The sequence below is a fragment of the Poromitra crassiceps genome (genome assembly GCF_964638095.1).
Source record: "Poromitra crassiceps genome assembly, chromosome: 20".
Classification (NCBI taxonomy): Eukaryota; Metazoa; Chordata; class Actinopteri; order Beryciformes; family Melamphaidae; genus Poromitra; species Poromitra crassiceps.
Window position 1 is genome coordinate 20180126 of NC_139637.1, and position 16151 is coordinate 20196276.

Below are 16151 nucleotides of genomic sequence, written 5' to 3' on the forward strand. Positions count from 1 at the left end.
TCTACATTCATGCAAGTGTTATGTACAGTATGTACTTCCTGGAATGAATCAGAAGACATATTGTATTCATTATTGGGGATTTTTTTATTGATCTTTGCAAACATTCACTTTGATCACACATTCAATCAATCACTAAAGAAAATAGAAATACACAACAATAAGAACGTGTGTTTGGATATTCGCTATCACTGACTGATACAACACAAAGAAAAGAGCGCCACCTACAGGAAACAAACATAATCAACAGAATATTCAACTTGGAAAAATACATCACAGTCCCACCCACACTGTTTGATTGACAGGTGATCTGTGGGAAGTGCAGTGCAGAAACACCACAACAATGACAGCTAAGCACCAACGATGGAGAGAAAACACACACACACACACACACACACACACACAGACACACACACACACACACACACACACACACACACACACACACACACACACACACACACACACACAGACACACACACACACACACACACACACACACACACACACACACACACACACACACACACACAGTTGCTTTAATAAGTGTCTACTTGAGCTTACACAGCTCAGCAGTGGCTCCAGTGATATAACACATCAGTCCAGGATGGAGAGGCTGAGTGAATGTGGTCTTGACTCTGTGGAGGAGATTCATGGTTTCAGAGACGTTGTAGAAGGACAGAATACCTGCTCTGTGATCCAGGTACACTCCTACTCTGGAGGACAGAGGAACTGAGATGGGAGTTGTGATACTCTTATGTATGAACTGATAACTATCGCTGTAACACTGTAATGTCCAAGACTTGTCATTGTATCCAAATGCCCTTTTACTCCCTGTTCTGCTAATATCTTTATATGAGACTGCTATTAAAACACCCCCCCTGCTCCACTCCACCTCCCAGTAACAACGTCCAGTCAGACCCTCTCTACTCAGGACCTGACGCCACTGAGTGAATCTGTCTGGGTGACTAGAATATGACTGTGCTTCACTCATGTGTGTTGCTTTTCTGTTCCCCTCAGATAATAACAGCCCTGTGTGTGCTGTGTTTGGATCCAGTGTGATCTGACGTGAATATTGTAAGAAGTCAGCTCTGGTCTTGGGCTCTGGTTGTGGCAGTAAAACATCAACTTCAGTCACTGTCAGTGAGATCTTAGGCCGTTCCTCTGTCAGAATGTCCTGTAGTTTATCTCTGACCTTTGACACAGCTGCAGTCACATCCTCAAAGTAGCGCAGAGGACGGGTATCGATCCTGGGTGAGTCTGTAGATTGACTGAGACGTGACAGCGAGGGGTAACTGTGGAGGAAGTGGATGTGATCCTCTGTGTGTGAGAGCTGCTCCAGCTCAGTGTCTGTCCTCCTCAGCTCAGAGATCTCCTGCTTCAGTTTCTCCTGAAGTTCTTCAGCCCGACTCACTTCCTCTTTCTGCTGAAATCTGATCTGCTGCTTCACCTCAGAGCTTTTCTTCTCAATGAGACGGACCAGCTCAGTGAAGATCTTCTCACTGTCCATCACTGCTTTATCAGCAGAGAGATTCATAGCCTTCACCTCCTGTTGTAGCACCTTCACGTCTTTCTCTCTGCCCTGGAGTCTCTTCTGGATTTCTTGCCGATTCACCCCAAGCTCTTTCTGCCTCTCGGCCCTTTCTGCAGCAGCTGAGACTGTGTCGTGTCCCTTATGCTTGTCCAAGGAGCAGAGATAACAGATACACTGCTGATCAGTACGGCAGAACATCTTCATCACCTCATCGTGACGAGAGCAGATGTTCTCCTGAAGCTTCACGGTGGCTTCCATCAGCCTGTGTTTCTTTAATGGAGCTACATCATAGTGAGGCTGGAGGTGCTGCTCACAGTAAGAGGCCAGACACATCAGACAGGACTTGAGGGCTTTCAGCTTTCTCCCAGTGCAGAAATCACAGCCCACATCTCCAGGTCCAGCATAGCAGCGATCAGGAGGAGCAGCTTGGAGTCCGGTCTTCCGCAGGTCCTCCACCAACTCTGCTAACATGGTGTTTTTCACCAGGACAGGCCTCGATGTGAAGGTCTGTCTGCACTGGGGGCAGCTGTGGATTTTCTTCTGATCCTCTGCATCCCAGCAGCTTTTAATACAGCTAATGCAGTAGCTGTGCCCACAGGGAATAGTCACCGGATCCTTCAGTAGATCCAGACAGATCGAACAGCAGAGTTTCTCCTCGTCCAGCTGAAATCCTTGCTGCGCCATTTCACTTCTCAGTGACAGTGAGTCAGATAGTTTCACTTCCACTGAACTGAAACAAGCTGCAGGCTCTGGTTCAAACCAAACCGCTGTTGTTTTCTTCATGTTCATGCGCTGATCTGCAGTGAATGGGCTGGTCAGCTCTTGCACTTCACAGCATGTTTACACCCATCTTTAAACTGGCAGATCTGTGAAAGGGGAGGAACAGGAAATATGTGGAGAGAATAGAACTGGCTGTGTTTGAGACCGGGGAGAAGAGGGAGGGGCTATCAGGCTTTGCTTTATTCCAGGAAGAGGAGCGTTAAAGAGGCAGTGTGTGTTTAAATACAAACTTAAAATGAATCTCTCTCCCCCCTTATCCCCCTCACTTTAAGTGCAACATTTCAAAATAAAGTTCCAAAGCCTTGTAAGTGTATCTTTTATAAGTGATTTTTTACGTAGCTGTAATGGTATAATGAGTAAAACGATAAAACAGTCAAGCATTCAGAAATAATATCTTATGCTCCTCACTCAGGCTGGTAGCAGGGCACTGCTGCCAAGGTGGCCGTAGGGATCTCAGGGCATCACAGCCAGAGGGAGGGGTAATTGCCACCGTGGGGGCGGTTGTTGACTGGACCTATGGTAGTGTAGCCTGACTCTGCCAGATGGGGGCGGTATTGTTCCACAAATTCACAATCCCACCTGTGGATGTTGGTTGTGAAACAAATGTGAATGAACTTACATCCATCTGGCAGCGTCAGGTTAATGGTAGTGCCCTTGTCTTTCAAATTTGTCATCATGAGAGAGCTGTTTTGCCTCCCGAGGTGTTCTGTTAACCCTCACCCTACTACATATTATGATTTTGGAGAAAGATTGAGTCGACATAGTTCTCATTCCCAGGTCGTCGAATACTCGGGTGTAGTTCGGTCAAAAGAAAATAGTTCCTCCATCAAACTGCTCAGAACAAGCTCTGTGGATTATCTTGAGTAACGGGGTCATGATTTCTGGAAAGAAAATTGTTTGTTTATTAACTGGCCCCTGGCCTTCTATCATTTCACGAAAGTGGCCCCCGGGCAAAGCAAGTTGAGTATCCCTGCAGTAGACCATCCTCACACAGTAGACCATCCTCACACAGTAGACCCTCCTCACACAGTAGACCATCCTCACACAGTAGACCATCCTCACACAGTGCAGACCATCCTCACACAGTAGACCATCCTCACACAGTGCAGACCATCCTCACACAGTGTAGACCATCCTCACACAGTGTAGACCATCCTCACACAGTGTAGACCATCCTCACACAGTGTAGACCATCCTCACACAGTGTAGACCATCCTCACACAGTGTAGACCATCCTCACACAGTGTAGACCATCCTCACACAGTGTAGACCATCCTCACACAGCAGACCATCCTCACACAGTGCAGACCATCCTCACACAGTAGACCATCCTCACACAGTGTAGACCATCCTCACACAGCAGACCATCCTCACACAGTGTAGACCATCCTCACACAGTAGACCATCCTCACACAGTGTAGCCCATCCTCACACAGTGTAGACCATCCTCACACAGCAGACCATCCTCACACAGTGCAGACCATCCTCACACAGTAGACCATCCTCACACAGTGTAGACCATCCTCACACAGCAGACCATCCTCACACAGTGTAGACCATCCTCACACAGTAGACCATCCTCACACAGTAGACCATCCTCACACAGTGTAGACCATCCTCACACAGCAGACCATCCTCACACAGTAGACCATCCTCACACAGTAGACCATCCTCACACAGTAGACCATCCTCACACAGTGTAGACCATCCTCACACAGTAGACCATCCTCACACAGTAGACCATCCTCACACAGTAGACCATCCTCACACAGTAGACCATCCTCACACAGTAGACCATCCTCACACAGTAGACCATCCTCACACAGTAGACCATCCTCACACAGCAGACCATCTGTTTCAACATGAGTTTAAAGTTAAAATTCCTAAACTTTTTTGGTGTTTCAAAAGAGAACATTTGTAAAGACGTGTGTCTGTAAAGGTGACAACTGGAACATATCAACCCCCGATGTTAAAGTCCTTATTTTCTACATTCATGCAAGTGTTATGTACAGTATGTACTTCCTGGAATGAATCAGAAGATATATTGTATTCATTCTTGGGGATTTTTTTTTATTGATCTTTGCAAACATTCACTTTGATCACACATTCAATCAATCACTAAAGAAAATAGAAATACACTACAATAAGAACGTGTGTTTGGATACTCGCTATCACTGACTGATATAACACAAAGAGAAGAGCGCCACCTACAGCAAACAAACATAATCAACAGAATATTCAATTTGGAAAAATACATCACAGTCCCGCCCACACTGTTTGATTGACAGGTGATCTGTGGGAAGTGCAGTGCAGAAACACTAGCCTGGGTAAACCCATCCCCCACGTGACCTGCTCTCAGACCTGTTCTCAGGCACTATGTGCTAGTGACTGGGAACTGAGAGAGCAGGTCACGTGGGGGCTGGGTTTACCTAGGCTACAGAAACACCACAACAATGACAGCTAAGCACCAAAGATGGAGAGAAAACACACACACACACACACACACACACACACACACACACACACACACACACACACACACAGTTTCTTTAATAAGTGTCTACTTGAGCTTACACAGCTCAGCAGTGGCTCCAGTGATATAACACATCAGTCCAGGATGGAGAGGCTGAGTGAATGTGGTCTGGACTCTGTGGAGGAGAGTCATGGTTTCAGAGACGTTGTAGAAGGACAGAACACCTGCTCTGTGATCCAGGTACACTCCTACTCTGGAGGACTGAGGAACTGAGATGGGAGTTGTGATATTCTTATGTATGAACTGACAACTATCGCTGTAACACTGTAATGTCCAAGACTTGTCATTGTATCCAAATGCACTTTCACTCCCTGTTCTGCTAATACCTTTATATGAGACTGCTATTAAAACACCCCCCCTGCTCCACTCCACCTCCCAGTAACAACGTCCAGTCAGACCCTCTCTACTCTGGACCTGACGCCACTGAGTGAATCTGTCTGGGTGACTAGAATATGACTGTGCTTCACTCATGTGTGTTGCTTTTCTGTTCCCCTCAGATAATAACAGCCCTGTGTGTGCTGTGTTTGGATCCAGTGTGATCTGACGTGAATATTGTAAGAAGTCAGCTCTGGTCTTGGGCTCTGGTTGTGGCAGTAAAACATCCACTTCAATCACTGTCAGTGAGATCTTAGGCCGTTTCTCTGTCAGAATGTCCTGTAGTTTATCTCTGACCTCTGACACAGCTGCAGTCACATCCTCAAAGTAGCGCAGAGGACGGGTATCGATCCTGGGTGAGTCTGTAAAATCATCTAGACGTGACAGCGAGGGGTAACTGTGGAGGAAGTGGATGTGATCCTCTGTGTGTGAGAGCTGCTCCAGCTCAGCGTGTTTCCTCCTCAGCTCAGAGATCTCCTGCTTCAGTTTCTCCTGAAGTTCTTCAGCCCGACTCACTTCCTCTTTCTGCTGGGATCTGATCTGCTGCTTCACCTCAGAGCTTCTCTTCTCAATGAGACGGACCAGCTCAGTGAAGATCTTCTCACTGTCCATCACTGCTTTATCAGCAGAGAGATTCATAGCCTTCACCTCCTGTTGTAGCACCTTCACGTCTTTCTCTCTGCCCTGGAGTCTCTTCTGGATTTCTTGCCGATTCACCCCAAGCTCTTTCTGCCTCTCGGCCCTTTCTGCAGCAGCTGAGACTGTGTCGTGTCCCTTATGCTTGTCCAAGGAGCAGAGATAACAGATACACTGCTGATCAGTACGGCAGAACATCTTCATCACCTCATCGTGACGAGAGCAGATGTTCTCCTGAAGCTTCACGGTGGCTTCCATCAGCCTGTGTTTCTTTAATGGAGCTACATCATAGTGAGGCTGGAGGTGCTGCTCACAGTAAGAGGCCAGACACATCAGACAGGACTTGAGGGCTTTCAGCTTTCTCCCAGTGCAGAAATCACAGCCCACATCTCCAGGTCCAGCATAGCAGCGATCAGGAGGAGCAGCTTGGAGTCCGGTCTTCCTCAGGTCCTCCACCAACTCTGCTAACATGGTGTTTTTCACCAGGACAGGCCTCGATGTGAAGGTCTGTCTGCACTGGGGGCAGCTGTGGATTTTCTTCTGATCCTCTGCATCCCAGCAGCTTTTAATACAGCTCATGCAGTAGCTGTGCCCACAGGGAATAGTCACCGGATCCTTCAGTAGATCCAGACAGATCGAACAGCAGAGTTTCTCCTCGTCCAGCTGAAATCCTTGCTGCGCCATTTCACTTCTCAGTGACAGTGAGTCAGATAGTTTCACTTCCACTGAACTGAAACAAGCTGCAGGCTCTGGTTCAAACCAAACCGCTGTTGTTTTCTTCATGTTCATGCGCTGATCTGCAGTGAATGGGCTGGTCAGCTCTTGCACTTCACAGCATGTTTACACCCATCTTTAAACTGGCAGATCTGTGAAAGGGGAGGAACAGGAAATATGTGGAGAGAATAGAACTGAGACCGGGGAGAAGAGGGAGGGGCTATCAGGCTTTGCTTTATTCCAGGAAGAGGAGCGTTAAAGAGGCAGTGTGTGTTTAAATACAAACTTAGAATGAATCTCTCTCCCCCCTTATCCCCCTCACTTTAAGTGCAACATTTCAAAATAAAGTTCCAAAGCCTTGTAAGTGTATCTTTTATAAGTGATTTTTTACGTAGCTTTAATGGTATAATGAGTAAAACGATAAAACAGTCAAGCATTCAGAAATAATATCTTATGCTCCTCACTCAGGCTGGTAGCAGGGCACTGCTGCCAAGGTGGCCTTAGGGATCTCAGGGCATCACAGCCAGAGGGAGGGGTAATTGCCACCGTGGGGGCGGTTGTTGACTGGACCTATGGTAGTGTAGCCTGACTCTGCCAGATGGGGGCGGTATTGTTCCACAAATTCACAATCCCACCTGTGGATGTTGGTTGTGAAACAAATGTGAACGAACTTACATCCATCTGGCAGCGTCAGGTTAATGGTAGTGCCCTTGTCTTTCAAATTTGTCATCATGAGAGAGCTGTTTTGCCTCCCGAGGTGTTAAGTTAACCCTCACCCTACTACATATTATGATTTTGGAGAAAGATTGAGTCGACATAGTTCTCATTCCCAGGTCGTCGAATACTCGGGTGTAGTTCGGTCAAAAGAAAATAGTTCCTCCATGAAACTGCTCAGAACAAGCTCTGTGGATTATCTTGAGTAACGGGGTCATGATTTCTGGAAAGAAAATTGTTTGTTTATTAACTGGCCCCTGGCCTTCTATCATTTCACGAAAGTAGCCCCCGGGCAAAGCAAGTTGAGTATCCCTGCAGTAGCCCATCCTCACACAGTAGACCATCCTCACACAGTAGACCATCCTCACACAGTAGACCATCCTCACACAGTAGACCATCCTCACACAGTAGACCATCCTCACACAGTAGACCATCCTCACACAGTAGACCCTCCTCACACAGTAGACCATCCTCACACAGTAGACCATCCTCACACAGTGCAGACCATCCTCACACAGTAGACCATCCTCACACAGTAGACCATCCTCACACAGTAGACCATCCTCACACAGTAGACCATCCTCACACAGTGCAGACCATCCTCACACAGTAGACCATCCTCACACAGTGTAGACCATCCTCACACAGTAGACCATCCTCACACAGTAGACCATCCTCACACAGTAGACCATCCTCACACAGTAGACCATCCTCACACAGTAGACCATCCTCACACAGTAGACCATCCTCACACAGTAGACCATCCTCACACAGTAGACCATCCTCACACAGTAGACCATCCTCACACAGCAGACCATCCTCACACAGTAGACCATCCTCACACAGTAGACCATCCTCACACAGTAGACCATCCTCACACAGTAGACCATCCTCACACAGTAGACCCTCCTCACACAGTAGACCATCTGTTTCAACATGAGTTTAAAGTTAAAATTCCTAAACTTTTTTGGTGTTTCAAAAGAGAACATCTGTAAACACGTGTGTCTGTAAAGGTGACAACTGGAACATATCAACCCCCGATGTTAAAGTCCTTATTTTCTACATTCATGCAAGTGTTATGTACAGTATGTACTTCCTGGAATGAATCAGAAGATATATTGTATTCATTCTTGGGGATTTTTTTTATTGATCTTTGCAAACATTCACTTTGATCACACATTCAATCAATCACTAAAGAAAATAGAAATACACAACAATAAGAATGTGTGTTTGGATACTCGCTATCACTGACTGATATAACACAAAGAAAAGAGCGCCACCTACAGGAAACAAACATAATCAACAGAAAATTCAACTTGAAAAAATACATCACAGTCCCGCCCATACTGTTTGATTGACAGGTGATCTGTGGGAAGTGCAGTGCAGAAACACCACAACAATGAGAGCTAAGCACCAACGATGGAGAGAAAACACACACACACACACACACACACACACACACACACACACACACACACACACACACACACACACAGCTGCTTTAATAACTCCTGTCTACTTGAGCTTACACAGCTCAGCAGTGTCTCCAGTGCTCCAACACCACAGTCCAGCATGGAGAGGCTGAGTGAATGTGGTCTGGACTCTGTGGAGGAGAGTCATGGTTTCAGAGACGCTGTAGAAGGACAGAATACCTGCTCTGTGATCCAGGTACACTCCTACTCTGGAGGAGGGAGGGACTGAGATGAGAGTTATGATACTCTTATGTGTGAAGGCATAACTACTGCTGCTACACAATGCCCAAGACTTGTCATTGTATCCAAATCCACTTTCACGCCCTGTTCTGCTAATATCTTTATATGAGACTGCTATTGAAACATACCCGCTCCATTCCACCTCCCAGTAACAACGTCCAGTCAGACCCTCTCTACTCAGGACCTGAGAGAAGTAGTAAGTGAATCTGTCTGGGTGACTAGAATATGACTGTGCTTCTCCCATGCCTGTTGCTTTTCTGTTCCCCTCAGATAATAACAGCTTTGTGTGTGCTGTGTTTGGATCCAGTGTGATCTGACGTGAATATTGTAAGAAGTCAGCTCTGGTCTTGGGCTCTGGTCGTGGCAGTAAAACCTCAGTCACTGTCAGTGAGATCTTAGGCCGTTCCTCTTTCAGAGTGTCCTGTAGTTTATCTCTGACCTCTGACACAGCTGCAGTCACATCCTCAAAGTAGCGCAGAGGACGGGTATCGATCCTGGGTGAGTCTGTAGATTGACTGAGACGTGACAGCGAGGGGTAACTGTGGAGGAAGTGGATGTGATCCTCTGTGTGTGAGAGCTGCTCCAGCTCAGTGTCTGTCCTCCTCAGCTCAGAGATCTCCTGCTTCAGTTTCTCCTGAAGTTCTTCAGCCCGACTCTCTTCCTCTTTCTGCTGGGATCTGATCTGCTGCTTCACCTCAGAGCTTCTCTTCTCAATGAGACGGACCAGCTCAGTGAAGATCTTCTCACTGTCCATCACTGCTTTATCAGCAGAGAGATTCATAGCCTTCAGGTTCTGTTGTAGCACCTTCACGTCTTTCTCTCTGCCCTGGAGTCTCTTCTGGATTTCTTGCCGATTCACCCCAAGCTCTTTCTGCCTCTCGCTCCTTTCTGCAGCAGCTGAGACTGTGTCGTGTCCCTTATGTTCGTCCACGGAGCAGAGATAACAGATACACTGCTGATCAGTACGACAGAACATCTTCATCACCACGTCGTGACGAGAGCAGAAGTTCTCCTGAAGCCTCACGGTGGCTTCCATCAGCCTGTGTTTCTTTAATGGAGCTACATCATAGTGAGGCTGGAGGTGCTGCTCACAGTAAGAGGCCAGACACATCAGACAGGACTTGAGGGCTTTCCGCTTTCTCCCAGTGCAGAAATCACAGCCCACATCTCCAGGTCCGGCATAGCAGCGATCAGGAGGAGCAGCTTGGAGTCCGGTCTTCCGCAGGTCCTCCACCAACTCTGCTAACATGGTGTTTTTCACCAGGACAGGCCTCGATGTGAAGGTCTGTCTGCACTGGGGGCAGCTGTGGATTTTCTTCTGATCCTCTGCATCCCAGCAGCTTTTAATACAGCTCATGCAGTAGCTGTGCCCACAGGGAATAGTCACCGGATCCTTCAGTAGATCCAGACAGATCGAACAGCAGAGTTTCTCCTCGTCCAGCTGAAATCCTTGCTGCGCCATTTCACTTCTCAGTGACAGTGAGTCAGATAGTTTCACTTCCACTGAACTGAAACAAGCTGCAGGCTCTGGTTCAAACCAAACCGCTGTTGTTTTCTTCATGTTCATGCGCTGATCTGCAGTGAATGGGCTGGTCAGCTCTTGCACTTCACAGCATGTTTACACCCATCTTTAAACTGGCAGATCTGTGAAAGGGGAGGAACAGGAAATATGTGGAGAGAATAGAACTGGCTGTGTTTGAGACCGGGGAGAAGAGGGAGGGGCTATCAGGCTTTGCTTTATTCCAGGAAGAGGAGCGTTAAAGAGGCAGTGTGTGTTTAAATACAAACTTACAATGAATCTCTCTCCCCCCTTATCCCCCTCACTTTAAGTGCAACATTTCAAAATAAAGTTCCAAAGCCTTGTAAGTGTATCTTTTATAAGTGATTTTTTACGTAGCTGTAATGGTATAATGAGTAAAACGATAAAACAGTCAAGCATTCAGAAATAATATCTTATGCTCCTCACTCAGGCTGGTAGCAGGGCACTGCTGCCAAGGTGGCCTTAGGGATCTCAGGGCATCACAGCCAGAGGGAGGGGCAATTGCCACCGTGGGGGCGGTTGTTGACTGGACCTATGGTAGTGTAGCCTGACTCCACCAGATGGGGGCGGTATTGTTCCACAAATTCACAATCCCACCTGTGGATGTTGGTTGTGAAACAAATGTGAACGAACTTACATCCATCTGGCAGCGTCAGGTTAATGGTAGTGCCCTTGTCTTTCAAATTTGTCATCATGAGAGAGCTGTTTTGCCTCCCGAGGTGTTCTGTTAACCCTCACCCTACTACATATTATGATTTTGGAGAAAGATTGAGTCGACATAGTTCTCATTCCCAGGTCGTCGAATACTGACGCTTTGGGTTGGTGGTCCACTCTGGCGCACCAGCGATCGATAACCACCAGCTGCGGATTGTGACAACACAACAGCAAGATTGCCAGAGCTGTAGCAACAATCAGCTAGCTATCCATGAGTCTACGTATTGACACCTGATCAAACTAACGTTGTACCTTGTGGAAATGCCCGCTGTTATTCACTGTCTTTGCGATTTTCCTTCTCCTTCAGCCTTTTGTTGTTGGGGGGGGATCCAGCCAGAAACACACCACTGCTGGATGTAAACATTCGGCCAGCTGACGTACTGACGTCATACGTAATATACGCAAAATACCGCTCAGCATTGGCCTACATGTAGGAACTCGACTGCCATACCGTATATATATATATCTGTGTGTGTGTGTGTGTGTGTGTGTGTGTGTGTGTGTGTGTGTGTGTGTGTGATATATATATGTGTGTGTGTGTGTGTGTGTGTGTGTGTGTGTGTGTGTGTGTGTGTGTGTGTGTGTGTGTGTGTGTGTGTGTGTGTGTGTGTGTGTGTTATATAGTTTTTCAACATGCTTAAGGTAATAATGCAACACATGCAAGCCTACCACACACATGCATATCTGAATGATGATGATGAATTATGCCGTCTCTCAGTGGCCCTGTCTTACAGGAGCCTGGTGTTGGGGTCATTAGGGTGATTGGGTGCACCTGGGGCCTGGTGTGTACTCCTTGTGGGATTTAAAAGCCTAGAGTAGACCACTCACTCTCTCTCTCCCTCCTCACTGATGCACCTTTTTGGTTAATGTAGTTTAGTCATTTTCCCTTAGTTTTAGTTAAAACAATAATTTAGTATTACAGAAAGTGTATTGTTTTACTTATGGTTGGATTTCTGGTGATAATAAATTATTACCCTTTTGGCTGGGGACCCCCTGGAACCCCCTCAAGGACCTGTGGGGGCCACTTTGAGAACCATGTCTGGCCTAAACAGTGTTAACCAGCTAACCAGATCATTGTTAAAAAGACTAGAGTGACATTGCTGCATATTGGCTCTTAAGGATGCTTTACACTTGAGAAACGGTTTCATGATTACTATTATTAGGATTATTTTGAATGAACGTGTCCTGTGTACCCAATTTCTACCATACAGTACAAATATACTCACAAATATACAAGTAACTAGCCTCCACTCTCCACTTGGTGGCATATTCTATGTAGCTTCAAACTTCTCAAAGACACTAAGCTACTGTATATTCTAATCTAGAGTAGATTCTCAGATGCTTAGGCATGACAGTACTTTAATACTTTAATACAATACTTAATAATAATAATACTAGTGTGTGCCAGTTAGGCTTGAATAATAATGACATCAACTTTATTGAATTTGAGCTATACTTAAAGTTCATGTCTTGCTCTCTGCTCTACCACCTAATGACGTTTGCTTTAACCAGCAAGAGTCATTAAAAAAAGAAGTCATCGTCGCTGAAACGGTGTGCAGCCTGAACACAGTCAGCAAAAAGCCAGCCAGTAAAAAGGTCACACTGTAGTTGTCTGTGTGTGTGTGTGTGTGTGTGTGTGTGTGTGTGTGTGTGTGTGTGTGTGTGTGTGTGTGTGTGTGTGTGTGTGTGTGTGTGTGTAACTACACTGGTCCAATGTCTCTTGTTGTGAGCAGTTTCATGTAGGAACTATTTTCTTTTGCAGTCTCATGTAGGAACTAGCTAGCAGCTAGCGGGTGTAGTTCGGTCAAAAGAAAATAGTTCCTCCATGAAACTGCTCAGAACAAGCTCTGTGGATAATCTTGAGTAACGGGGTCATGATTTCTGGAAAGAAAATTGTTTGTTTATTAACTGGCCCCTGGCCTTCTATGATTTCACGAAAGTGGCCCCCGGGCAAAGCAAGTTCAGTATCCCTGCAGTAGACCATCCTCACACAGTGTAGACCATCCTCACACAGTGCAGACCATCCTCACACAGTAGACCATCCTCACACAGTGTAGACCATCCTCACACAGTAGACCATCCTCACACAGTAGACCATCCTCACACAGTAGACCCTCCTCACACAGTGTAGACCATCCTCACACAGTAGACCATCCTCACACAGTAGACCATCCTCACACAGTAGACCATCCTCACACAGTAGACCATCCTCACACAGTAGACCATCCTCACACAGTAGACCATCTGTTTCAACATGAGTTTAAAGTTAAAATTCCTAAACTTTTTTGGTGTTTCAAAAGAGAACATTTGTAAAGACGTGTGTCTGTAAAGGTGACAACTGGAACATATCAACCCCCGATGTTAAAGTCCTTATTTTCTACATTCATGCAAGTGTTATGTACAGTATGTACTTCCTGGAATGAATCAGAAGAAATATTGTATTCATTCTTGGGGATTTTTTTTATTGATCTTTGCAAACATTCACTTTGATCACACATTCAATCAATCACTAAAGAAAATAGAAATACACAACAATAAGAACGTGTGTTTGGATACTCGCTATCACTGACTAATATAACACAAAGAGAAGAGCGCCACCTACAGGAAACAAACATAATCAACAGAAAATTCAACTTGGAAAAATACATCACAGTCCCGCCCACACTGTTTGATTGACAGGTGATCTGTGGGAAGTGCAGTGCAGAAACACCACAACAATGACAGCTAAGCACCAACGATGGAGAGAAAACACACACACACACACACACACACACACACACACACACACACACACACACACACACACACACACACACACACACACGCACGCACACGCACACACACACACACACACACACACACACACACACACACACACACACACAGTTGCTTTAATAAGTGTCTACTTGAGCTTACACAGCTCAGCAGCTCCAGTGTTCCAACACCACAGTCCAGCATGGAGAGGCTGAGTGAATGTGGTCTGGACTCTGTGGAGGAGAGTCATGGTTTCAGAGATGTTGTAGAAGGACAGAACACCTGCTCTGCCATCCAGGTACACTCCTACTCTGGAGGACAGAGGAACTGAGATGGGAGTTTTGATACTGTTATGTCTATAACTACTGCTGCTACACTCTAATGCCCAAGACTTGTCATTGTATCCAAATCCACTTGCATGCCCTGTTCTGCTAATATCTTTATATGAGACTGCTATTGAAACACACCTCCCGCTCAACTCCACCTCCCAGTAACAACGTCCAGTCAGACCCTCTCTACTCAGGACCTGAGAGTAGTAAGTGAATCTGTCTGGGTGACTAGAATATGACTGTGCTTTACTCATGCATGTTGCTTTTCTGTTCCCCTCAGATAATAACAGCTGTTTGTATGCTGTGTTTGGATCCAGTGTGATCTGACGTGAATATTGTAAGAAGTCAGCTCTGGTCTTGGGCTCTGGTTGTGGCAGTAAAACATCCACTTCAGTCACTGTCAGTGAGCTCTTAGGCCATTTCTCTGTCAGAATGTCCTGTAGTTTATCTCTGACCTCTGACACAGCTGCAGTCACATCCTCAAAGTAGCGCAGAGGACGGGTATCGATCCTGGGTGAGTCTGTAGATTGACTGAGACGTGACAGCGAGGGGTAACTGTGGAGGAAGTGGATGTGATCCTCTGTGTGTGAGAGCTGCTCCAGCTCAGTGTGTTTCCTCCTCAGCTCAGAGATCTCCTGCTTGAGTTTCTCCTGAAGTTCTTCAGCCCGACTCACTTCCTCTTTCTGCTGGGATCTGATCTGCTGCTTCACCTCAGAGCTTCTCTTCTCAATGAGACAGACCAGCTCAATGAAGATCTTCTCACTGTCCATCACTGCTTTATCAGCAGAGAGATTCATAGCCTTCACCTCCTGTTGTAGCACCTTCACGTCTTTCTCTCTGCCCTGGAGTCTCTTCTGGATATCTTGCCGATTCACCCCGAGCTCTTTCTCCCTCTCGCTCCTTTCTGCAGCAGCTGATACTGTGTCGTGTCCCTTATGCTCGTCCACGGAGCAGAGATAACAGATACACTGCTGATCAGTACGGCAGAACATCTTCATCACCTCGTCGTGACGAGAGCAGATTTTCTCCTGAAGCTTCACGGTGGCTTCCACCAGCCTGTGTTTCTTTAATGGAGCTACATCATAGTGAGGCTGGAGGTGCTGCTCACAGTAAGAGACCAGACACACCAGACAGGACTTTAGGGCTTTCAGCTTTCTCCCAGTGCAGAAATCACAGCCCACATCTCCAGGTCCAGCATAGCAGCGATCAGGAGGAGCAGCTTGGAGTCCGGTCTTCCGCAGGTCCTCCACCAACTCTGCTAACATGGTGTTTTTCACCAGGACAGGCCTCGGTGTGAAGGTCTGTCTGCACTGGGGGCAGCTGTGGATTTTCTTCTGATCCTCTGCATCCCAGCAGTCTTTAATACAGCTCATGCAGTAGCTGTGCCCACAGGGAATAGCCACCGGATCCTTCAGTAGATCCAGACAGATCGAACAGCACCATTTTTCCCTGTCCAGCTGAAATCCTTGCTGCGCCATTTCACTTCTCAGTGACAGTGAGTCAGATAGTTTCACTGCCTCTGAACTGAAACAAGCTGGGCTCTCCTCCAAACCAAACCTCTTGTTGTTGTCTTCATGTTCATGTGCTGATCTGCAGTGAATGGGCTGGTCAGCTCTTGCACTTCACAGCATGTTTACACCCATCTTTAAACTGGCAGATCTGTGAAAGGGGAGGAACAGGAAACATGTGGAGAGAATAGAACTGGCTGTGTTAGAGACCGGGAAGAAGAGGGAGGGGCTATCAGGCTTTGCTTTATTCCAGGAAGAGGAGCGTTAAAGAGGCAGTGTGTGTTTAAATACAAACTTACAATGAATCTCTC

The 16151-nt window shown here is 46.5% G+C and overlaps 2 protein-coding genes across 2 annotated transcripts; both read right to left on the reverse strand.

The window, feature by feature from the left end:
* Positions 1-519: 519 nt before the first annotated feature.
* LOC310794655 (tripartite motif-containing protein 16-like) lies at positions 520-2215 on the reverse strand (the record flags this gene model as incomplete). Its single annotated transcript, XM_083656649.1, has 1 exon — positions 520-2215. One exon carries the CDS (start codon positions 2213-2215, stop codon positions 548-550), a length of 1668 nt encoding a protein of 555 aa, XP_083512775.1. The 3' UTR covers positions 520-547.
* Positions 2216-4871: 2656 nt separating this feature from the next.
* On the reverse strand, positions 4872-15810 carry LOC310794934 (uncharacterized protein; the record flags this gene model as incomplete). Its single annotated transcript, XM_083656965.1, has 3 exons — positions 4872-6543; positions 8803-10461; positions 14156-15810. The coding sequence occupies 3 exons, from the start codon at positions 15808-15810 to the stop codon at positions 4872-4874; spliced, it is 4986 nt and encodes a 1661-aa protein (XP_083513091.1).
* Between the last annotated feature and the right edge of the window lie 341 nt (positions 15811-16151).